We start from the raw sequence: 24221 nt of genomic DNA, 5'->3' as shown, positions 1-24221 counted from the left end.
ATTTTGAAACAAAAAAGCGACACAAACAAGAAACATAAATTAATGATGTTTTCCTACGTTGCTGCGATTTATTTTCCTTCGCTCAGGAAAAAATCTCCAGATGAATAGTCCTCCGCAGGAAGCGACGGATACTAAATGAATAAATGAAAAATGTGTTTTTCATTATTCATTTCATTTCGTTTTTGCGTGCCACGCAGGTTTATTCCGAATGCCATTTTACGACGCGTTGGGCGCAAGTTGATTAAACGACGTTAGAGAGCAATGAAAACGAATTGAAACTAAGCAACAGTGGTGCATGCCATGTGTGTGCCCGCAGGATATGTGCCTTCGTGTTTTCACTTAATAAATCCTTTTCACGAGAGACGCGCGCATAATGTAAAATTACGCCACGACGTAATTCCGCCGTCTTTTACATCCGGCCCGAAAACACCAAAAGCGCCCACTATTGAGGTTAGAATTTATACACAAGTGTCAAACTGTCAACATACTGTCAACACATTTATGCGGTGCTAGACATTCTATAGTATCGATTTTGTACGTTTCAAAGTATTTCCTAGAGGAATGAAAAGTCTGATGCTCATCGAAGCGTGAATATAAAAAGCGGCGAGGTGCGCGTAGAGAAATAAATATCTTTCATATAATGCCAAGCGGGACGGATCTCCTGGTGCGGAAATTTCAAGCATCTTCAGCGCGAGCGCCCTTGCAGGTGTGGAATGGACGCCCGGCGTCTTTCACTTTTCGCGCATGGTTGCCGCTGTCGAGCGGGCAACACGGCGTGAAAGTAGCGTCGTTCGTTGGTTGCTTTTTTTAATTATCTCATGTCACGACACAAAAAATAATGAGATAATATATTTCGGTATGTAGGGATCTAACCTATAAAAGTTATGAATTGCTAGATGTCGCTATCCGCCGCCATCTTATGTTTGTGGTACACGCTGTGAATTATGACAAATGGTGTTGGGGTGAAGTAAAGCCAAATCCCACTGCTCGGCTTTAGTGTACTTATGATATTTATGTTATCAGCGGTGGAACATACCGCGCCGCTGGTAAGAGGACATTTCCAGCTATTTCACGTGTTATTATCAGCGAAGCGTGGTCGCCATTTGCGGCGGCGCATCTCGTCTTTGCCCCGCAGGCTTTTCGTATTGTGATTATGCACTCGGCGCGGCAGTAATGGCGGCGTTTCCGGTACGATGCTCCCGTACGTTGCATCTCGCTGGCTAATGAATACGCAACGCTTCTAATTAGCCGTCAGACCTACAGAATTTACCCCATAGGCAATACTAGTACAACCAGAGAAAAATCATTAATTAAACCGAAGCAATTTGAGGTTATACACACGTTCATGTTAATTTATGTTGAGTTATTTGTGATTATGACGTGAACAGGCGCATATGTCATGTCAGAGGAGTCGTAAACACTGGGATATGTTGTACTGTCACTGATGAGACTGCGTGGTGCTCATCTGGCATGTGGAAAACGCTAAAACGCGCAACAAAGCGGCGCTGATTGGCGTTAATTAGAACCGTCACATTGTTTCCGCGTCCCAGCGGCGCATCGCAAATACGAACCAAGCTGTAAAATCAAATGAGCGGAGTCCAGCGCACAATTCGGGCCCCGCGAAGCAACCAGCAAACGGGCGACGTCAGAGCGCAAGCAGAAAGGTCAAATGCAATTTGCAGGCGCATATGCATTGTCGAGTCCCCATGTTCAAATACGCAGCCGGCGCAATCAACCCTCCTCCCATCCGGCAAAGCCCTCAATCGGTGTATGCATGTGTGTGTTGGTGAGTGGACCGTGGGCCGTTAATGGGATCAATGCGCACACAGCGCCGGGATTTCAATCCTGCGCGTTATGCAAAGCACATTGACCTATATACGAATTGACCAGGCATCAGCGTCACGTACTGGACCAGGTCTGCCACTCGTAATTCAAACCCGCGCCGCCATCTCAGGCATCCTCCATTCTATCCGGAGTGGCTTGAGTAGAGGGTAATTGATGATGGTCCAAATATTTCTTTCTGTTGTTGTAGGCTGTAGGCAGGAATCTAATTGAACCTGGACCAGCGGGTTCAACTCCTTCACATTTATTTCAAACTCCAGTGCGGGATAAGGTTATATAAGTTTCAATAAGACCGTAAAACCCTCATCCGGAAGGTTTCGAAGTTATGACTTGCCTCTCCGCATTCGCCACTGTAATTTGGTACAATTTAACGTACCTTTTGCTTTAAACTACTCGCCTAGTATGCTGGTAAAGTTGGAGTTGTGAATTCACATAACATATGCTGATGTGCGTGTGCCATATTCGCCGAGCTCACGTCGAGCACCTAATTGAAGTCATTAGGCGTTAAATCAGCTTCGAATCGTTCGAATCAATTTGCTCGGCGTTTACTACCGCACGTAGAGCATTTATTGGAAAATACGTTTCTGTCCCAGTCGATATAATTATGAGTATTTTCGACCCCGCCCTCTGATTCCCAAAATTTAGTTCCTAGAACCCTGATTCTCACTAGTCCAGTTCGTGTAGTCTATAGTGGATTATACGTGGCACGACAGAAGGTTGCTGTTAAATGGAGGTGGGTGGGAGTTTAATCGTTTTTGATGTGGCCGAAAACACGGAATTCAATTAGCAAGGGACACACGTCTGCCCGGAGGCCCGCTCGGGGAGCGCTTATCTCCTCTTGAGCTATGTCGTCTCTTCGTAGATTCACCGGAGTCCTTCGAAAATTCGCAAATTCAATAACACTCCAGCCTGAATCTTATCATTCGTAAACATGCCCACTTAATATCCGCAGAGGCAAGAGTAAAGCTGAACTCCTAAGTTGAGTAATTTATGATTTAGTTAGTGACATTAATTTAAATCAACTAATTTTTGAGATTAAAGTTCAAAATAATATTTTTAGAGTCAGAAGTGTCAAAATAATAAAAATATCTGTAGCTGTTGTAGATTTGAAATTTGTAGAATTAAGCACATCTCTTTGTTTCGAAATGTGTCTAAGATCTGGCGGATCAGAAAGAGCGTGGAAATGTTCTTGTATTTTTTTGCGCCGCCCGGGTTATCTGGTCTTTTTCTCAGCGCTGCGTGGCGATGAAAAGAAACGAGGAAACGTCCGGCAGAGCGACGCTTTGAAGCATTTAATTGCGACGTATTTTTTTCAAAGGCCGCTATTAAGGAAGAGTCTTTCGCCCGTTTTACGCCCTTTTCCTCGTCGTTTTTTTTTTGTCTTTCACCTCCTGCTCCTACTCCATGCTTCGTTTTATTTTTCGTCTACGTCTACAACTCTAACGAAAAGATCTCGTGGTTCCAGAAACACAAGAAGAAATGACCTGCAGATGCTGACGATTGCAACACAAAGGACGACATTCGGACGAGGAAAACGAGAGGGTTGGCTTGACCGAGGTGGGCGACGCCTATTTAATTGCGAGCCGCATGTTCCGACCGGTTTGTCGCTACATTTACGAACTGCACATGATTAAAACCCTTCTTCGCGAAGCCTCACCAACGTACGCCCGAGCGAGAAGGATCTAATACGAGTCGGGCGTTTGAAGCGCTTGCCCGAGGACGAAATGGAAGTCGGATTAAAACACAGCCCGGGCGTTTGTTAATTACCCACTCGTTCGGGCGTGCACCGGCCGACACCATATTGTATTACTAGATGCTGCACTCGCATCAAATTACTAATGGGGACGTAATTTAAATTACAACAAAAATACAAAAATCCCAGAATGTTTCTAATTTTGTATTTTTTGTTTTGTTTGTATTTGTTTGAGATTTTCAACACTCTGTGTAATGGGAACTTTTGCGAGCCAACAGTCGGGATCGACTTTGGGTAGGCTCTCGGGGTGTTTCTCGCTGTTTTGAATTTCGACGGGCGGTGTTGTGATAATATTTGGTTTGTAAATTGAGGATTTCTCGCGTTAATGTTGCAGACGCGCCCTGTTTCTCACAGCTTCGCGCTAAATGCGTAAATAGCGTTTAAATTGTTTGAGGGGCTGGTGGAAGATAAACAAAGGAAAGCTTTTTTGAGTAATAAATTTAAAAAAATATACTGTCAGCTAAAACAGTGTTGTTATATGCAATTACGTTAAGCATCAACAGGCTTTGATAGGCATCAAACAACAGACGATATTATTTTTTGTTAAATTTGAATTTTTGTCTAAATTGAAACGAAAAAAATGCTTTGTGTCACAAAGAAAGCCTATAATCTCGTGAGCTAACAAAGAACAAACAGAAATGATTATTTATTGATTAAATTAAAAATATTATGTTGAAGTAAAAACCGGAAGGAAAAAAAAAATAAAAATTTCAACATAAGCTTGGTTCTTGTCTCCTTGGCTTTCTGTCCGAGGGACATTTTGCCTCTTCGCGAACAAAGAAAGTCTCCAAAAAAGCGTGTTTTGAAGTGTAGCGCACAATGTCGAGTGTGGATTGTGAAGTGGACAGTACAAGCGAAAATGTATGTACCCCTTGTTGGACTTGTCGTCGCCTGCGCGTGGTAGTGTTGTAACTAAAGGAAGGTTGGACCTTTTTCCCGTTTTTTTTTCGGCGCTGCGAATTGGCGGACTTGGCTGTTGAGTATTAGGGTTTTATTTCCGTGTTGCACACTTGCGCAAGCAAGCTTGTTGTGTTCCGGTGGACTCCAAAGTCGGAAATAAACTCAAACTCGAGTTGAATTTTTGTTTTTTGTTTTTTGGCAAAACGGAAGAGAAAAATAGCAAGTTGCAAATGAAACTCAAATGCAAGATTGCAATTATTTTTATAAAACTTGCTGAAAACAATAGAAAAACTAAAAAATTTAATCAAATTGTGAGTCGAAATGTGATATGAAATATTTCAAGATGTTTGACGATCGCAATTATTAGGTTTGAGAGAAAAAAAAGCTCTGAATACATCTTGCGAGGAAAATGATTCAAAAGGTAGCATCCTCTTGCAGAGAGCACGCGGTTCGAAAATCGCTTTAATCTAATTGGATTATTGGAAATCACTCGAAGCGAGAAAAGTATGTTTCCCCTCGTAGAGCTTTTCGAGCGATTCGACATGTCATCGTCACACACACACACACAGTAGACATACTTATACGAAGCCTAGAGAGGAAGAGTCGCGCGATTGTTGGACTGCGCGGGGCAATGCGGGGGAGTGGAGCATGCCAAACGAACCGACGAGTAGGAATTCCTAGGCGGAACGGATGTCGCTCGCAAATTGGCGTCTCTCTTCGAGTGTGAAGGATAATTCGCTGGAATTCGATTTCGTGTTTGTTCTATTCATCCATACCTGCAAACAGGAGGAGAAAGGCGGTGTAGAAACAGTCCGAAAATTGTAAAAATCATGTAATCAACAAAGGTTGCACTTCAAACAACAAACAATACAAATTAATAAACTCCAGAGGTAATATTTGTTGTTTAAATTTAAATTAAATTTATTTTTTCCCCAAAAGTAGCCAAATATTTTGTTTTTTGTTTAATTTTTGATTTTTTTTGTTAAATAATTGATAAAGTAATGATTTTTCTTTTTGGCAGATTTTGCGCGTATCAGTTACTTTTTCCGTGTGCTTTTACTCAAAGTATATTCTCCTTCGAAGCGAACGAGTATATAAATCAGGAACTTTATAGAATGTGCATTATCCTTCATCTTCATTCGGGAAAACTGAAAGCTGCTACCCTTTTTCCGACGCCGCCGCGTTGCTCGGCTGGCGTCCTCACACGAGGAATACAAAACATATCGGATTAGAGAGTTGGTTCTCACGCTCACGTCGGAGGTTTATCATATCAACGCGTTTGCAAAATTTGTTCGCTACTTTTTCGGACTGCGATAGATACCGCTTACAGTTTAGGAAACATGTCAAAAAAAGACAATCATATTAATTACATCTATATTAAAATTTAGAGAATGGAAAAGAAAAAAACTGTCAAACATATCAATTTCTTGATACAAATATAACAAAACACCATATTTGACAAGCTCATAACTCAAGGATCTCTAGCAGACATCATCCTAATTAGAAACTTTATCATCCTCATTCATTATTCAAAACGTGACGTGTTTTATTGGACTGCGAACTCCCGCATCGTGCCTCTTCAACTGGTATCATCCAACCCCTTTCTGCTGCTTTCTGGGTCTTGGTTTCTCATCCGAGTTTTTGCACGCGCCAACTCGCAAATATTATTTTTTCCCCAGCGCGCATATATTTGCTCTCGTTCGCACGCTAGATGCGTGCAATTTGTACAAGCAATGAGATTGGAATACATCATCCACCGGGTGATCTCTCAAGTATTCCGGGAGTGTACCTGCGCGCTTTTTTGAGCGATGCCGAACGTAGTGGCGTGGGCCCGGTCGTATAAAAGTCATATAGGCCGAAGTGTACATTGAAAGAGGTATATATGAGGTTGTTGGATGGAGACGTACTGCGACGCAAGCAGTCGCAGTGAAGGAATGATTTCCCCAGGGAGGGCGTCTCCTCTGCAGACACCTGGCTCGCCCGAGGTGAGAACCGACGAGCGGCGTTCGATATCTCTTAGCGTACTCACCTATACATCTGACATCTGTCAATTATGTTTGTATATGGGAAAGAAATTGACGCGTCTACTTGAAAGAGACGACGGTGAAAGAGTCAAGTTAACAACTCTTTTAGAATTTTATATTAGATCAGTATTTGTGATTTCAGAAATTTGGAAAAAATGAAAAGTTATCCCAGAATTGTAGAAAAAAGGTTTCTAGGTCCCAAATTATGACCTTAGTTCATTGAGATAACAAGGAATTACCAAATATTGTTCTAAAATGGGTAAAATTGAAGAACAAGCTAAAATGCTTGCCAGAATTGCAGAAAAAAGGTTTCTAGCTCCTAAATTATGACCTTAGTCTCTGGAGATGACAAAGAATTACCAAATATTATTCTAATGTGGATCAAATTTTAGAAAAAGCTAAAATTTTAACTAGAATTGTAGAAAAAAGGTTTTTAGCTCCTAAATTATGACCTTAGTCCATTGAGATAACATAGAATTACCAAATATAATTCCAAACCGTGTAGGACCTATATAATTCAAATATTTTAGGATCTACGGAGAGATTTCTCTCAGTTTTCACATTTGGGAGTTTCATTATTATCACCCGCGTGTTTCTTGGTGACCGTAAAGCAGCGTTGACCGAAAAGTCCAAGGGGTCCATAGAGAGTCAGCAGGCGAGAGGAAAAACGAGGAACCAAAGTGGACAAACCTCTTATCGGGCGCACTTTGAAAACGTACACGTCCACGATGCTCGTGAGTACATAAAACCGAAACGGCCGAAAGCGGACGCCGCTTGCGATGGCCCAACCCCTGAAATCCCCACGTATCAAACGTGTCCTCGGCGAATATTGCCGTTACAGAGAGCATCGAATGTTCCGCACCAGCACCCGGCGAAACCGCGTGGTGAATCAGCACCGTGCACACATCCCTGTTTTACGACCTCGCAAGTTAGCAAGTATCGATATCATATTACTGCGAGGTGAAGCAGTGATAACGCAATATCGCAAGCGCGCGCGCATCATCATTAACTCTAATCTTCACTTGTTTGCTAACTGCCAACCAGCAAGTGGATACTCCACACATTGGTACTAAAAAGATATGAGACGAGAAACTAGATATTCGCGTTCAAAAGCGATAACTACGCGAAAATTATTGCCGCAAATATAAATAGAAATGTTTGTATGTCACAAACACACACTGGTTAACCACATTAGCCACCACTCCACCTGACCTACATGGCTTTATATTTTATGACAATACCTTTTACTGCCCTCTGTCCGGCAGATAAAATCCAGAATGCATAAACGACCTAGTTATATCTATCAAAACGAACAAACCGTTTTTGCTGCGTGTATATTTGTAACAATTTCCATTTTAAAATTCAAATTTACAGCGCTGGACGAGGGGCGCATTCGGAATATTCCCACGGGACCAACACGGCGCGGTTTTTCAATTTTTGGATTTGTTATTTGAGGAAATTGACGCAATTCCGTCGGCATGACGGTGCGGCGAACCTAGTTAGCTGACCGCACACTGAAAACTCAATTCCGACCTCATCTCATCACATCTCTGAGCTGGTGCCTGCCGCCTCTGGCTCGACCAACGAGAATATCAGGCTTAGAATCAAGCTGCAACCAGTCGGCAGCAACTCATTTTTATTTCAATTTTCGGACACTCGACGTCATCACGTTATGGCTACCCGCGTCCAACGAAGCAGACTTTTCGCTACGTGTATCAAAACGTAAAATTTTAAGAAAAAATTGTATAAAGTATTAAATTTCATAATATTCCATAAAGTTATTATGAGTCTAGACACTTGATCAGTTTAAGCCATCAATGGGGCGACAAAGATCCCGTTGGTTTATAAGGATGTCCTTTAGGGACTTGTAATTTAATCCTATTTGGGATGAAAGGTCCTGTAACCTGTATTAGAGAGTCTAGAGTAAATAAAAACAAAAATTTTATGACCCTCTTGAGACTTCTGCAAAAAAAATATATTTTAGATCTATGTATGTTGAGTTACTTTCCAATCAAATTCCGCACAAACAATGTGTGAGCATGAAGTGAGAATTTAAAATAGTTCATTAATTTAAAGTCGTAATTGACAAAGTTAATACGCCTGCGAAGCCAAGCGGAGCGAGCGGAACACGCGGTCGGAAAGTTCTCTCGCCGCTGGTGGAAGTCTCTTTGGATTTCGACGCGGCGTGCTGAAAACCAAAGGACCAAGAAGACTGAACCAGAGTCCGAGCTTTGCGCTGTTTAGCTTCTATTTGGATACAAGATGAAAGTTTTGCCAGGGCAAAATGTGCGAATCACTTGCGCCGCGCACTTTGTGCGCCCTAATTTCACTCCGGCGTGTTTCCATTTAACCATTTCTAAACAGTCCGAACAATTTGCAATTTTCGCGCAAGAAATTAATTACATTTTACATTTGGTTCGTTTCTTTCGTTTGTTGAGACGACGGGATGAAATTGGATGAAAGACTTTATAATTAAGTGCTCTCTGGTTGCTTTCATCGCATCCTGTCAGGATCACTCCATTGATGATCCAGATGTAAACGACGCCCGAAAAAGTCATTAATAATTCGCAGAGAAGATTTTTGAGAATACTTGTACCTAGGTACAAGGGGTAAGTAATTCGTAAACCGGGTAGATGATTAATGTACCGATTGATTTTTGGGGTTTTGCGCTGGAATGCAGGAATACTGCTGCGCTGTGCTTTAATTACGACCATTAGTTACGCGCTTCGAAAGCTACATTGTGGGTGGGCCTGGTGGGTGTTTTGGTAGCAGTAATATAACGTAGCCAGATGATGAGTGATGACGTGCAATGCAATTTCCGTTTGCGTCCACAATGCGCGCCGTAGGCAAGGCAGGTCAGTGAAGAGCATCTTTCAGCCGCCATTGAAATATCTCCCAAATGCAGTCGACAGTCCCTCGAGTGCTCGTGACCACATTAATAATCATATTTCATTGTTGATGGTTAACTCTCAGTGAAGTACACTTTAAATTACTAGTGGTATAATAAACCAACAGAGACACAAACAGGAAAAGATTCTAGGTCATGGAATTTCAAATGTTTTACTTTTTAAAATATAAGTAATACAAATGCGACAAATATGACCATCAAACCTGATGGGCATCAACCTCAGATAGTAGATTTCTATATTGCCGCGTCATATCTGTCTGGCGGTAACTTAATGTCGGGTTTTCCAAGTGGCGGATAACATCTTAAACGCGCTTCGAGTGCTCGAGTGCAAAGCGATATCGCGCGCGCCCGCGAGAGAAACTTCCATTTCGTGCGCGAGTTGTGATATGCTTGATCGCATTCCGTCGCGCGCGCGCCTGATGTGAATGCGATGAGTGCGCCCGCTGAATGTTGTCGAAATTGCTTTCGAGTGCTTTCCGCGCGGCAGCTGCGGAATGATATTCTCTCTGTTGGGGGTGTGGGCGACGATTGTGATTTTCGATGCCTTATTCGCTTACTTCGCATACTTCAGGCGTGTTTCAAATTGTTCCAAATTGTGCGCATGCCGATCGCAAACTAGATTTCAAACAATTTTGTTTTGATTGATAGTTATTGAGCTAAATTTCAATGTCAATAGATTTTTATAGGGATAGCTTTATTTGCTACCTAAGATTACCTATAAATCAGTAGACTAACAAAGAATTCAGAATTCTAAAAATATATAGTTCCCCGGTAACAAAATAAAAATTTTGGTCAAAATTTCAAACTTATCCGATTTGAATAGAAACAACTGCTAAGGTTTCCATAGAATGTCTATAATTCAGTAGACTAACAAAGAGTTTTATAATTTAAAATATGTAGCGTCCCATGAAAAATCTCTACATTTTTCAACTCCTATCAATGAAAAATGCTGCTGCGACTTTGAACAAAATGAAAACGTATGCATTTTCCATTGTGGCATAATTTCATGGCTAAAGACTTAATCTCGCATATCGTAACACAACATTTTGCAACCCTCGGTTCAATGTACAGCATTCAATGGCAGTCGGATGGTTGAATGAAACCGAAGGGAAAAAATCATCGAATATTGCAAAATAATGAAAAATTGCATCGCTCGGCAGAAATTACCCATTCAGCGCGGAGCGTTCTAGGGGTGAGCGCGAAGTAATCGCCCCAAAGTACCTCGCGTTCGCACACCCCCAGCCTCCCCAGCGGTGAACGGCATCAGTGTATTGATGAAAGTGTAAAACACACATATACACAGCGCGGGCGCTCGCACTTGAGCGTGCATACAAAGCGCACGAAATGAAGAAAAAACCTTTTAAAATGCACGATAACGGGTCAATAAATCATTCAATTTGAGAGCGGCCGGCGCTCGCGCTTGTCTGAATGTCTGAGGAAGATTAATCGAGTGTATGTAGAATGCAACGGGGCCGGCGACAACCGCCTCCACGAGAGACCAATTCCGCATCCTGATTCCGAGTTCATTTCTCGCACTGCTGGGAATCATTTGCTACACCCAACTCGGTTATTTGCATATCTTTATTGCGTCTTTAGTCAATATTAATCCAGAGTTTTGGATTTATACGCTTTCGCTCGATTTGTACTGCGAGAAAGAAAAACATGTTGCTTTCTTTAAACGTATTTCCATTTGCAACAAGAGGAAAAGTAATTTTACATACAGAAAATATAGAAATTGCAGGTAAAAGTAGACGTAAAATACAAGTCAACAAATCGTATTCTACGAATTGGCAATTTTATTAAAATCGCGTTTTGATTTATTTGCATGCAATATGCGCGCTTGTAAATATGGAACGCAGGGAGAAAAAAATTAAATCACAAATCATCGATTGAATGGCGCTGAACATACTGTCGCGACGTTTCGAGCTTCGGCAAATGTCGACGCTTCGCGTTGACGCAGAAAAAAAAAAGAAACAAGGAAATGTAATTAGCAAGCGGATGAAAACGAGGAAAACTTTGACAAGCAATTTCTATACGAGTAAAGCATACACCTAAAACTTTAATCCAGAGCTTTGTACAAGATTACAGCACTCTGTAATTTTGGTTTTAAAAAAATTGCTTTCAAGATGTGAGCAATCTCGGTAACTATCTGGAAAGTTGTGTAAATTGTGAAGTGAATTTCAAATCGTGTAGCAAAATCAGTGCGACGAATCGTTTGTGCTGGAATAGTGGCTGTCGTTTGCAGTGTAATTTCCGTTCTGTGACGGGTCTCCTTTCTGATTTCGGGTGCTCCACTCATAACTCTGGGTATTTCTAAGCGAGAGGAGCGCACGTCGCACGTCGGCCAGGTTTTCCATGCGGACGCCATTTCGGGTCGTTTTCTTTGGATGCCGAACAACCTGATGGGACTGATGGCATTTTGCGCGCATATCTAGATGATATCGGGAAAACGGCTGCAGTAGCAAGCACCCGCTCCTCGTTAGAATTAATCGCATGGAAAACAACTTGCAATCTCATTTTCAACAGCTTCTAAATTGCCATTGTTCTTTGTTTCACCTACTTGCACAAACAAATTACTATTTTGTCAAAATCTTCAATTGAAGCAATCATTTTGCAAGAGCTAACTAGGTTTCCATACAAAATACCAAAAATTTCAAAATGAAGATATTTTAATGGGACAAACTTTTCTAAACTCCAGAAAAGGTCTATAATTCACCCCGCTAACAAGGAATATTTTATTTTTAAAAATAAGTCCTCCCAGGTGAAAAATAATTCTTCCTTCCATTCTGCACCTAATTGGTTTGTTTTAAAGCATTGTCATTCTGCAGTTGCAACCAAAGTCGTTCGCCGGCGTGTGCCATTTAGTTTATTTCTTTATTTATGATTTTCGAAGAAAAAGTCCGCAATAAATGAGCGCCGTTCTTCTTTGTGGCACTGTGAACCATCGAAGTGGGAATAGAAGAAGCAAGTGTTTGCACTGCGCAAATTTTTATGAATGTCGTAAATACACGCGGCTAGTGGCACTCGCACGCCGCGCGCAAATGCACAAGGGAACTTATTAACGTTTAAGATAAAATGGGAAGCTAACCGAGGGCGGCGGAATGCGCAAGAAGACACCGGCGAAGCGCAAGAAAACGAAAACGACGGCGCGTTTAATGAGCGTTATAAACGCTCGGTTGGTACAAATTTAATGCGGCGTGAAAATTCTACCGACGCACATCCTGCAAAGCAAGATCGACACAGCAAATTTGCCGCGAATGGATTTTTTAATTAACAAGTAAACCAAACCTTAATGAAATCCATTCGAAATTAAAACTAGACCCGAATCAAGAGTTATTGTGTTGCTACAAAAGATTTTAGTGTTTTCCAGGGCATAAATTGCTTTTTTTGTTGTTGTAGTTGAAGATTATTTTCGTGGTTTTGTTGTGCGTCCAATTTTATGCGTATTACATTTTACCCTCGGGGCGAAACGGCCGAAATCAATCTGCTGTGAACGGCGGCCATTTTGTTATGACAAAAACCTATTACCTGAACATACAAGCCGCAATTCACAACGGAAAATAAAGAAAAAAACGTATAGTTGTGAAGAATTAAACGAATATGTGGCTGTGTATTGCATGATTTCATGTTATGTTACACGTCGTCGTTGCGCGTTGCGCAGTGATGAGTTGTGAGGGAACGAGCTTTAATTATGTCTGCCTATTGTGGCGTTCGTGCCGAAAGCTCGTTATCTGTCCTGCAAGCGCCGACATACGCCGAATGCTGCTCGGCATCCTCCGCCGATGTGTGTATACTATACGGAAAACAATATACAAATGTACAAGCTGTAGAATTCTCGGTGTAGCTCGTCTGGTGCGGAGCGTCATCCAGGACAATGGGCATTGTGCGCCGACGAGTTCCGTGCAAAAGTGGCCATTGTCTTCGGCGCTCCACCACCATCTGCGAGTTTGTTCCTGCTTCCGAGGGTGGGTTTGCTTCGTTGTGCGCACGTCGTCCGCACACGGTCAGCATCCTTTCGAGTGCCCCGCAGACGCTAGTCACATATGTAGGCAACTCAATATACATTCACAACTCAGCGCTAGCTCGTCTGCGCATAAGCCATGCCGTTTTAACCGGCACCCGTGCTCGAAACATTTACTAAAACTAAAGAGCGCCCTTTTAGCCGTCGGGGCAAGAACCACTCGAGAGAGCAAACCCTTGCTGCCATTACCATTAGACGAATGAATCTGGTGGTAATCTGCGTGTGCCGTTGTGTTTAGCGTTTTAGTGGAGTAGTTGAACGAATAAGAAGAGGGTGCTACTTCTTTGATTGATATTTTTCGAGTACATGAATAACAATTACGCACTGAATGCACGCAGCAAACAATGAATTAATTATTGTGCACTCAAACAAATGTTTGAAATGTTTGCAAATCACAATAGGAGATGCTTCAAATACAGGTTTTTAGCTTTATTGAATTTCTGGAAAAGTACACCAGCTATTTTCGCGCAGCAAACGACAATATATGAAACGCAACACAATGTGCAATATTTTTTGTCCAATCAAGCGTCTCATTCTGCGCTCGCTAGCGTATGGCATACAATATTTTCGTCGCAGCAAAAATGCCAGCGTCGACAATTTGCTATTCTTCCTGGCTGTCGTGACAACGCGCGCAACGAAAGAAGTGCTCGAACAGCTCGAAGAACGTTACCATGACGCTCGACGGTGTCGTCAAGAGGGCGCAAATGTAATTTTATGGCTTTCAACATTATACAAGCAGCGTTTTTCTTTTCTTTCTTGTGGCGTCTTTTTTTCCGACTGTTGGTTTCTTCCTGCTTGCTTGCCCTGCATCTCAATTTTTTTACACTTTTCTTCTTATTACGACCGTTTGAAATCAATTTTCATCGGTGATTTCGGATTCACAGCGGCAAATTCAATTTGCATTCGGAATTATCCTTGAGTATTCCCTGGGAGTTGTGATTTTATTCATTAAAAACACAGATTCACTAATTAAACCTTCGCGGTCGCGATTAATGTATCAAAATAAATCAGAGGACCCAAAAAAATCCAACAGTCACATCATAAATTTTCTTTTTTCTCATTTTCTTCTACATCACTTGATGCGGACGTGTGTGCGGTTAGAAAACCAAAGCCCGGCGCCGAGATTCGCTCGCGGTGCACGTAGTTTGACGAATATTAGGTTAGAAATATGATGAAGAAGATCCGAGTGTGAGGCGAATGAAAGTTGGGCCGCACGACGAGCAAACGGAAATAAGCCAAACAAAAAAGTCATTAAAGACGCACAAAGCACACCCTGCCAGAACTAACGCAGGCGGGGAAAAATTCGAGGAAAAGCTCAGAAAGCGACACGACAACGACACCGACACCGACGTAAAACCCGTCCGAAAGATTGGATATTAATCTATGCTGTCAATGGAGGAGTACGATCGCATTTCGGATTCCTGAAGTGTGTTCACAAGTAGATATCGAATCGAATCGAAATCGAACTAGCAGTAGCTTCAAAACCACCTCAAAATGGATTTCTAGGTTATTGTTAGTTAGGCAGCCATTGTCACTGAATAAGAAACCAGTAGATGGCATCACTAGTCATCATCAAAATTCTATATGAGGGTATTAAATTCCAACTGCGTAAACAAACAAACAAAACGCGAACATACCGACGGAGGGGTGCTGGTGTTCCGGCAGTTTTCGTCTGTTTGCCTACCGCTGAGATTGCGCCATTGTGCTGAGCTCGCGCGCCTGGGTCCATTTGCATTGCTTTATCAAGCACGCGGGGGCGTTGCTACGTACACCGCCACCGCATGCCAACCACGTACTTCTTTCCATTCAAACACTTTCCGAGTAAAACGTGCGCGCAACGTATGCGAACACAATGCTTCACTTTCATACTATATATAGGCACTACGACTGTCATCACCGCGTATTTTATATAAATATTTCAATAAAAAATATTGTAAATTATATTTTGGCACGCTGCCGAAACCAAACAAATTTTCATCAATTTCCCCCCGATGCAGTTCGATGTCATCGACGGTTAGTGAATTGAAAATTGTTAAAATTTAACATCGGACGTCCCTCGAGCGCGTCGCACCACTAATGGGGTTATCTTGTTACAGCATTTTTATTGCGCACATAATTTTCAGCATTTATCCGCACCGCATGCATACAGCGAGCAGCATGTGAGTGTGTAAATACAAGTACGGTCTATTCAAACTGGCCCCATCGTCGCAAATAGAATATATAACTTTGCTACATTTACGCAGTGGGTTCTGCAGTCCACATACGAAATTATTATCACTGTGGCGATAAAACTTTCGCATAAATGCCGCTGTCAGTGGCGCAGAGAACTTGCAAGTTCTCGGCCGCGCATTTCGTACAATTTGTTCTGTACGCGCATAGCGGTAAATTTTCCGCCGCAGCGCTATCGACTCGCCTTCATAACTTCATATATTGATAGTTATGATTGCAGGTTATGTTACGATCTGACGTCGCAGCCGGGCGATGTCATTAAATTGAATATATGTGCCCAAATTTATCGTTTACGTTTATTCGACTGCTTATATTACTTAAACGCACAAAACGATTTTTCAATCGGGTTTAATTTGTAGTTGAACATGTCTATGCCAGTTGATGATAGATGTCGCTAGTTCAACTAAATCGATTTGTGTACTTTTCGACTGCGTGAAGACTAAAGAAGTTTAAATCTGTTTGGATAGCGTCTCGTGCTTACCTTCATCGAATTTCAGTTGTTTGCCGGCGACGATATATCAAACGTGACTGTTTCGTAATGCGAGCACAAAAGGCGATTGCGATTGCGGAACTTCGACGTGCCGCCTGTGATTAATTGTTCGCGGCAGACGAACCGTCATAGCAAAAAACAGAGGACAAAGGCGACGATGGATGATAGAAATTCTTCAGGGCGATTCGACGATTACTTCGATTATTCAATTAAATCATCGAGCAAGTCAATAAAACTATTTGTCGACAAATCAAACCTCATTTTTCTCCTCTTAATTTTAAATTTTTTGTGTTTTTCTTTTGATATATGAAACATATTTTCATCGCATGTAATCTGCGAAAAACACGCGCATGCTTAAATAATTCATCTGCGAGAACCTCGTGGGAAATTGATTCGTAGATGTTGGCTGAGATTATAACACGCATTCGCAAAGAGATTTTAAACGACGCCTTGAGATCCTCGGCATGCCTTGCTTTTTCATCTCTTTCGCGGCGTACGCGCTGAAGCGTAAGGATGCCGGGGTCTCTTTATGATTTTTCCCAACAAAATGACGGCGTCAATTTTCGTTGTCGTGATTTGATGAACCCTAATCCGTTTTCGAGTGGTGTACTCGTGAGCGGTTTTAATAACCGCGACATCTGGATGTGCCACCGCTGTTCCTTCGTTGTCGTTAATGTTCCCGAGCGCACTCGATTTGTCGTAAACCACTGGCCGAGCAAAGGCGTTGAGCTCAACTTACAGCGCTGCCAAATCGGCTTAAAATCGTTAATTACACCTCGAGAATGTTCGTTACCATTTTAGATACGTGCATTATCCAACGATTATTGCTTTTCCTGCCTTGACTAACAAAATTACTACTGATATAACTCATAACTACGCTTTACAAACGTCTTAAAATATTTTTATCACGGAAACTGTCAAATAGCTGTGTTTTTTATAGTAATTAACTTAGAAATTGATTAATATATGGCGTATTAATATATGGTTATACATAGATATTTTTCTAACCTTGTTGATAATTGAAAACGTGTTTAGATTGCATAACTAAAAAGTTTGTAGCAATGTTTGCGCGTTAAAAGTAAAGTTCGTGCTTTTTCGCGATTTTTGCGCGCTCGTGCACAACAGGAAAGGATTGCATTAATAGTGTAAACAAACAGGAGGATGGCGTGCGAGAAGAAAGGCGGATGTGCACACACGTAGCGCAGATCTCCGGCCGCAACTTTATAATCCAATTTAAACAACACGCATATTAAACACGCGACGCTCCGCGTGTGTACATACGGTTCGTCGACGGAGGCGGAGGCCGAGCATAACGTAATGGAATATTCATAGGGCGCGAGCTTCGGTGGCGTAGGTGTCAGAGGATCAACTAAGAAGCGACGTCTTTTCACTATGCAGGCATGCAGTAAATTCACCAAGACTTTTGGCAACTAACAAAAAACATTCAACTATGCCTCGCGTCACTTTACTTAAAAATTTCTAGATGGCGTTGGATGTCAATTAAAAATGGCTTCCGTCTAAAGTTGCCAGGGTGCAATTGCAATTAACTTTTCAGCGTTCAAACTCAAATTACAACTTTGCTTGCAGGCAGAGTTTGACAAGTTAAAATGTGTCGCCGTAATCGTCGGTCTTGGCTAAATGACTTTCCGTTTCTTTGATGCTGATTCTCCGTCTTAAAATTGCAGTTAAAGTCAAACTAGCACCCGATGGGTGCCGGTGTCTATGAATTGGCGAATTTCCGTCGTGGATCTGCTTGTGCTTGTCTCAGACTCTTCACTTATGTTGCCATCTCGGCGTGAATTATAAATTAAGACATTCCGCGACACACGCGGCACGCTGGGATGCAATAGAGACAGGGGCACACGAGGCGGACTTTCGAGAAATGCCAATTTAGCTCTGGCAGGAAAAGCCGGGCGTCGCGACGCAAAACGCGCGTTATTACCGCGCGCGTTACCGTAGCGACACGAAGATGAGAAGTAACGAGGACGTTAACGTCGCCGTCGCTGCATCCACCGCCATACACCGCCCCACGTCCGCCTCCAGCAACCGGCGGCTCAATTAATTGTGGATTACCGAATGCAATTTTCAAGATGTACGATTTTCCACGACGTTTTTTTTTCTAGTACCTTCTGCGCTTAATAACAAGTTTATGTTTATATTTTATCTTAAAGTTGAATAATTTCTATGTTTATTATAAAACTACGGATAAATCCCAACTAATTTCATTATTGTTTGTGGTGTAATTTAAGATTTAATTTCATTTCAAAGTTTTTTGTTTGAATTTAGTTTCTGGAGCATATGTGCATATAGTCCACTTTCAAAAAGAACAAATTATGTCTCGACCTGTGTGATTTATTCGCGCGCATGAAATTTACAACATTTAATTAACTTTTGTGCCCTCGGCGGGCGAAAAATTGCGTTTGCATCATTGCACTTTACGCGCGGTCCACACACCTCAATCTACAGGCGTAGATGTTAGCAAACTACAAACCGCTTTTCCGGTTGCGCACTCAAACACGCATAATATACTCGGAAATTTCGAATTTTCATTGCACAGAGAATATTAAATGCGTTGCAATGTTGCTCGGCTAGTCGAAAACACAAGCCTCGCGCAGGCACATGTTTTACTGCTAATTATAAACTAAATTATGAACGCGACACACATCAAATTGCATAATATTCGAGAAAGCGAGCGCGCGCGTACCACAACCTCGCGAATAAAATCCCACCGCCCACCGGCGCGACCCAATTTCATGCGTCGGAGATTATTTATTCATTTGCGCCACGTTAATCATAATGGAATATTTAATAACCATTGCAATTATTTACACTTTAATTCGGAATTATTCAGAGTGGAATCAGTTCACGTTAAAAATGCACAAGAAACACTTCATTACACATGTATCTACATGATCTCAACTATATATGAAAATCATAAATGAGGTTAGAATTTAGAAAACAATGTCATATGTTTACTTTTAATTAAACTACAATAAACTAATTAATTTTATTGTTGGAAGTGGTTTGGCGGGATTCGAAGCGTATGCGAATGTGTAAATTAAAGTTAATTAATTTGTGAATAAAGTTTCCACTTGCCGAAGAAGACTTTGAATTCCTGCGCTGGGCGATGCACGCCAAGTTGCTAGCGCGCAATTCAGCGGGATAAATGTGTAATCCGGTTATGCCATTTCGTTTTGAAACTTGCTCAGTTGCGCCCAGTAGTACTTGTATAATTCGCACATATCCACCGAGGGGTGTGCGCTGATATGCACATTCAAATGTTCGTTGTCGTAGGTAAGTTTTAAAACGAGGTCGTTAAACGCGTCTCTTGTCTGTTCAAATCGGCAAGGATAACGAAAACCAGTGAAATAAAAATAGTAATAAAAGGATTGTACAAAATTATTCGATTGTGAAAAATTGTTTTTTGAGTAATTAAAATGATTTTAAAATAAAAAAATGTAAAAATTTAAATAAAAGTCATTTTAACTCCGAAATAATACAAAATACTAAATAATTTTAATTTTATCGAGTAAATAATGTAGAAAACTATAAAATTAATTTTATAAAATGCAAAATAAAGTTTAAATTGATTTTTAAATGATTTAAACGCAAATAAATTTATTTTAATGCTAAATATTTTGACAGAGTAAATTTTACTGCGCAGTAAATAATTTATTAAATAAAAATTTTATCCTCCCTAAACATTTGTATTTTCTTTTCGCGTTTTCTTGTTTAAATTTGAAGATAAACCAACCGAAATGACACACCGTGTTTCTCCGTTTGTTCAACCCCATAAGTGAAACTTTCCAAACTCGCCAAACAGAAACAAAACTCCCAGCTTTACCTCTTTGTAATTGTTTATGAAGATTCTTCTCTTGTTCTCGTGTTCAGCTGGTGTTTCGCTCGCCCACGACTTTTCCAACTACGCGAAATTATGAAAAATGCATCGTAACCATTTTTTTGCCCCACGCTCCACGGTTTTATTCTATTTTTACACGGCGAAAGTAAAAACAATAAAACCTCATATATACGTTCCTCTCGTTTGTTCAAGATTTTTACGCGTTTCAAGTCGCAATGAAAATTAGAATTTAATAACGCAACAATTTTCGAAATAGTTTTACGATTCGCGAATAGTTTCTCGCAGTTGTCGGTTCGCGCGCACGTGATAAAAGCGACGCAAGCAGGAAAACAGGAAGGAAGGCATCGCGCGCATTAAGTATTAAAGCTCGGCCGCGTTGTGTTTCGACTGCGCCTGTAAATGTGTTCATTTCGAGGCGCACAGGATGCCGCTCTCCGCGCCGATCGGTATAGTCCTAGGCTGAGTCCTACCTGCGCATTAATTTCGAATGAGGTTGGTGCGCGCGGTGTGACTGTATACGGCGTGGTGTTGTTTCCGGGCGGGTCAAGCGTTGAATACAAAAACGGGAATTAAACATTTTAGGAGTTTTCGGAGGCCCGAACACACGGCGGCGAGCAAAACAAACGAAAATGCATGAGAACCGTGCTTACGACCGGACAATTCACGCTGAAATATTAAACTCGCAATTGTGCACGTCCCAAGCTTAAAACTATCAAATTTAACGACGCAATTTGTAAATTATTTTATTTTAATTACTTTCTTATAAAAAATTGCGTAGAAATTGCAATACTTTTTTAATTTTGTTTTTGTGAGTAATTTATACATTAAACAAAAAAAAAGAGCTTACGCATAGAGAATATTTTTCTGCAAACACAAAGGACATGCTCAAGGATAACGCCGCGCGTTTCGCGAAATTACTCCCATTAATTATTTGCGTTCGCTTAAATAATAAATCATTGGCAAGCCGAGGGGTGCGCTTTGCCAGCGCGTTAATTACTTGAGACAAAATACTTATTACAACTTATTACGATAATGATTGCGGAGAATGTGCGCGCTATAAAATTTCATGTGCGGATTAATGCAACATATTAAAAATTTCGTGCCATGTTGGCTGCCTATTATTTACGCAATGTCAAAATTTAATCATCTCGAATCTGTGCCAAAAATCAATGGCGTTAATTTCCGGCCGCGCAATTTGTACGCGCGTATCAACCCCGACCATACCAAATCTATCAAATGCTCTCCTACCCCCAACCGTGTGACGCGTTTTTGTGTGTCTGTGTTGTGTGCAGCGCGCTGCGGGCGGTACACGACCGCCCCTCGTTTCGCGTCCTACTAACACATTAACACATTCCGCGTTGAGGCGCCCGTAATAGTAATAACGCTGGGGTTGCACTACCCCTCTGGTATTATTTACACAGGCGGCGAATGTAGGTCTATATTACGATTCGTCCAATTCGGGTTGCAGCAGTCTCAGGTGTATGTATGCTGATTTGCAGCAACCAAATATACATCAACCGAATAAAGTACAGTGTAGGCAACACACTTGATACCAGTAGCCGTTTGGCATTCAATCAAATGCCTCATATTCGATGAATTTGCAATAAAATTGCGAGTACAAAGCTGTGTTACCGTCAAAATATCCAAAAATAATAAATCCAGAAGCAAAACGTAAACGCGATGTTTGAATGATTTTGATTTGTGCATTGCACACATTCCCTTGTTGTTTTTATTCCGCGAATCTCAGCCAATAACGCAATGCAAATTGCAAAATTTGCAAAGCGCTTGTCAAAACGTTTCGAAACGCATTTCCGTGTAAACATTTCTATTCGCAGGGTGCGCGCCTCAATCGCGCAAATTCAAAATGTCGAAACGCATCAATAGGTGCGCGAATTGGCGCGCCTCAAAAACGACGTCACTATTGAAACGTCCGCGAAACTGCATCAACCAACGCACGCGAAGCAGGAAGCAAAATTCAATTTTCATATTTCGCTCCGGGAATATTTCCAGAGCACGCGCGCGCGCCTGTTTGATGTTCGCTTGTGATGAAAACATCTTCGTGCACATGCATTCAACATCGCAACGTTGCAACGCCGCAGTGTGAGTGTGGCTCGGCTACACGCTGAGCTTTGTTGCACTGTGGGTTGCCTGCCGTTGGGGAGTGATGCAAACCCTTTACATTACTTAAAAATCTCATGTCACGACTGTTTTACTTCATACAGCATGAAAACATGTACAAAGCAAGTGCATCGCTCCCAACTACGTATAAATCTACATCATCACCACACACACACTGTATGTTATATGCAAAGCATAGGATATGCTCATAGTCGTAGGTAAATCCGACAAACGTAGCTTCACTTCACTTCTACGCTTTCCACGTTTCTTTTTTCGCACATGCACAGCGGTTTTAATTTATGCCCGAGCTGTTTTTCCGTGCTTCACACAACTCTGCTTCACTCCAACGCACCGAATGCAAAAAATGAAAAAATACGATTCGCTCGGTTTGCGCATTGAATAATGTAAAGCGTAGTTTAATTATTACTCAAACAAGCGTTTATGCACACGAAATGCATGTTCGACTTTAGTTTCCCCGCTTGCGTTTTATTTTTCTACTTTACATCCCACCATTTCCACCAAAACAAACAAAAAGCATCCGAGCAACGAGAAGAAAAAAAATTCTCCACCAGCTTAGAAGCGAAACTTTTTTACGATCGCCGGTTTTATTTATGCAAGCAACCCGCGGCACCCGGTGTGTTACCTGTTGTTGTGGCTCGCGTTATTGAGTAATAAAATTGTGCATATTTAATTAAAATTTTACGCGCACGGATCGTGCAATTAAAGTCTCGCTGCAAGCGCTCAATTAAAAGTGCAACGCGAGAAGGCGATTATGAAAAGTTTACATCGCATTCAATACTTGTCATATATTCCACACAGGAAACCAACCTAACCTTAAATAAGTTAAGTTAGGTTAACCCAATTAAAAGTGTTTCTAAAGCCGAAAATAGTCAAAGTTCCAATGCGAATTACAAACGTCAATTAGCGAAGGTATTTAAAAGTTTGCAAAGTAGTTTGACATTAACAATGGCCACCGAATAAAGTTAGCCGCGCACTGCAATTAGAAAACTTTTACGTGTGCGCATGCATGTCAAGCTTTTCCGGTTTTTCGGTGCGCAATATTAAGTTAGAACTCAAATTTTGACTGACGCACACTGAATAAACATAGTCGGAAGATTGAAGAGGGGAAAAAACTTCATAAATTTCGTTTTCATTTTGTACCTGCGCGTTTTATGCGCTCGGGGTTTCATAATACAAAAAAAAACGTACGTAATTGACACGGGAACATGTTACGCGCAAAATTATATAGATTAAACTTTTATATCGTGTGTAATAAAGGCGTTTTAATAAGAATTGTACCTGTTAAAGCTCCAAAAACGGCAACAATCAACACTAACATATTTCCTCCAATTGTCTTTTTCTCTCGCATCCTGTCAACACGCACGATATCCACGTTTCAGTCTAATAAACCATTTGAATCAATTGCAAAACTTTAACGACTATTAAATTCAAATATTATAGCATATTTTCTCATTACGTTTGTATTAATCCCCTGCAATTTATTTACCGCTTCGCACGCTTCTTTGTTTATTGTTTCTTGCTTTTGATTATTATGACGATTTGTTTATGTACGCAGCACAATAGAATAGATTTATGAAATGAAAAATTGTTTGGCGTGTGCAAAGTTTTGTTGCTGTATGTAAATTAATTTCGGTTGCGACGGGCGGCGCGCGACTTTGCCATCGTTGCGTCTCGCAGCCCTGCTCACCACACTAGGGGGGCGGGTTTGAAATGGTGCGCGCGATCGTGCGTCCGAACCTCGCCGCTGCCGCCGCCACACTGGACGCCGCCACCCGTCAGCGTCCCGACGCTGGACCGACGCGCGCGCGCGCGTACTACTACTGCCTACTATACTATCGCAAGCGGCGGGGTTGCGAAGCGGGAAGGGTTGAACACCGCGAGCGACTGACGTGGGGTGAGTGTCGCGCGTTCATTGTTTCGCGCCTGCGAAGGTCGGAAACTTATCTCGCACGCAAAGTTGCAACTTATAGCTTCAATTTGGTTACCCGTAGGTTAGGTAAGGTTATGTTTGTTTGTAAAGTATTACAATACTCATTTATATGCGAAAATTTGCTTC

At 41.5% G+C, this 24221-nt stretch overlaps 1 protein-coding gene across 1 annotated transcript in view; it reads right to left on the bottom strand.

Annotated features, from left to right (window-relative positions):
• The window catches only part of LOC135802292 (cell adhesion molecule Dscam2-like), a 43524-nt gene extending 19588 nt beyond the window's left edge, over positions 1-23936 (bottom strand). Inside the window, exon 1 of the mRNA XM_065315847.1 lies at positions 23444-23936. Within this exon, the coding sequence (XP_065171919.1) occupies positions 23444-23513 (70 nt within the window). The 5' untranslated portion in view covers positions 23514-23936. The remainder of the gene's footprint in view (positions 1-23443) is intronic.
• Positions 23937-24221: the final 285 nt, after the last annotated feature.

This window comes from Atheta coriaria, unplaced genomic scaffold (genome assembly GCF_025399875.1).
Source record: "Atheta coriaria isolate IRGN ID8LTWV9N9 unplaced genomic scaffold, Caltech_Dcor_3.1 hic_scaffold_16_pilon, whole genome shotgun sequence".
NCBI classification, from domain to species: Eukaryota; Metazoa; Arthropoda; class Insecta; order Coleoptera; family Staphylinidae; genus Dalotia; species Dalotia coriaria.
This window is presented reverse-complemented; position numbering and strand designations above follow the sequence as displayed.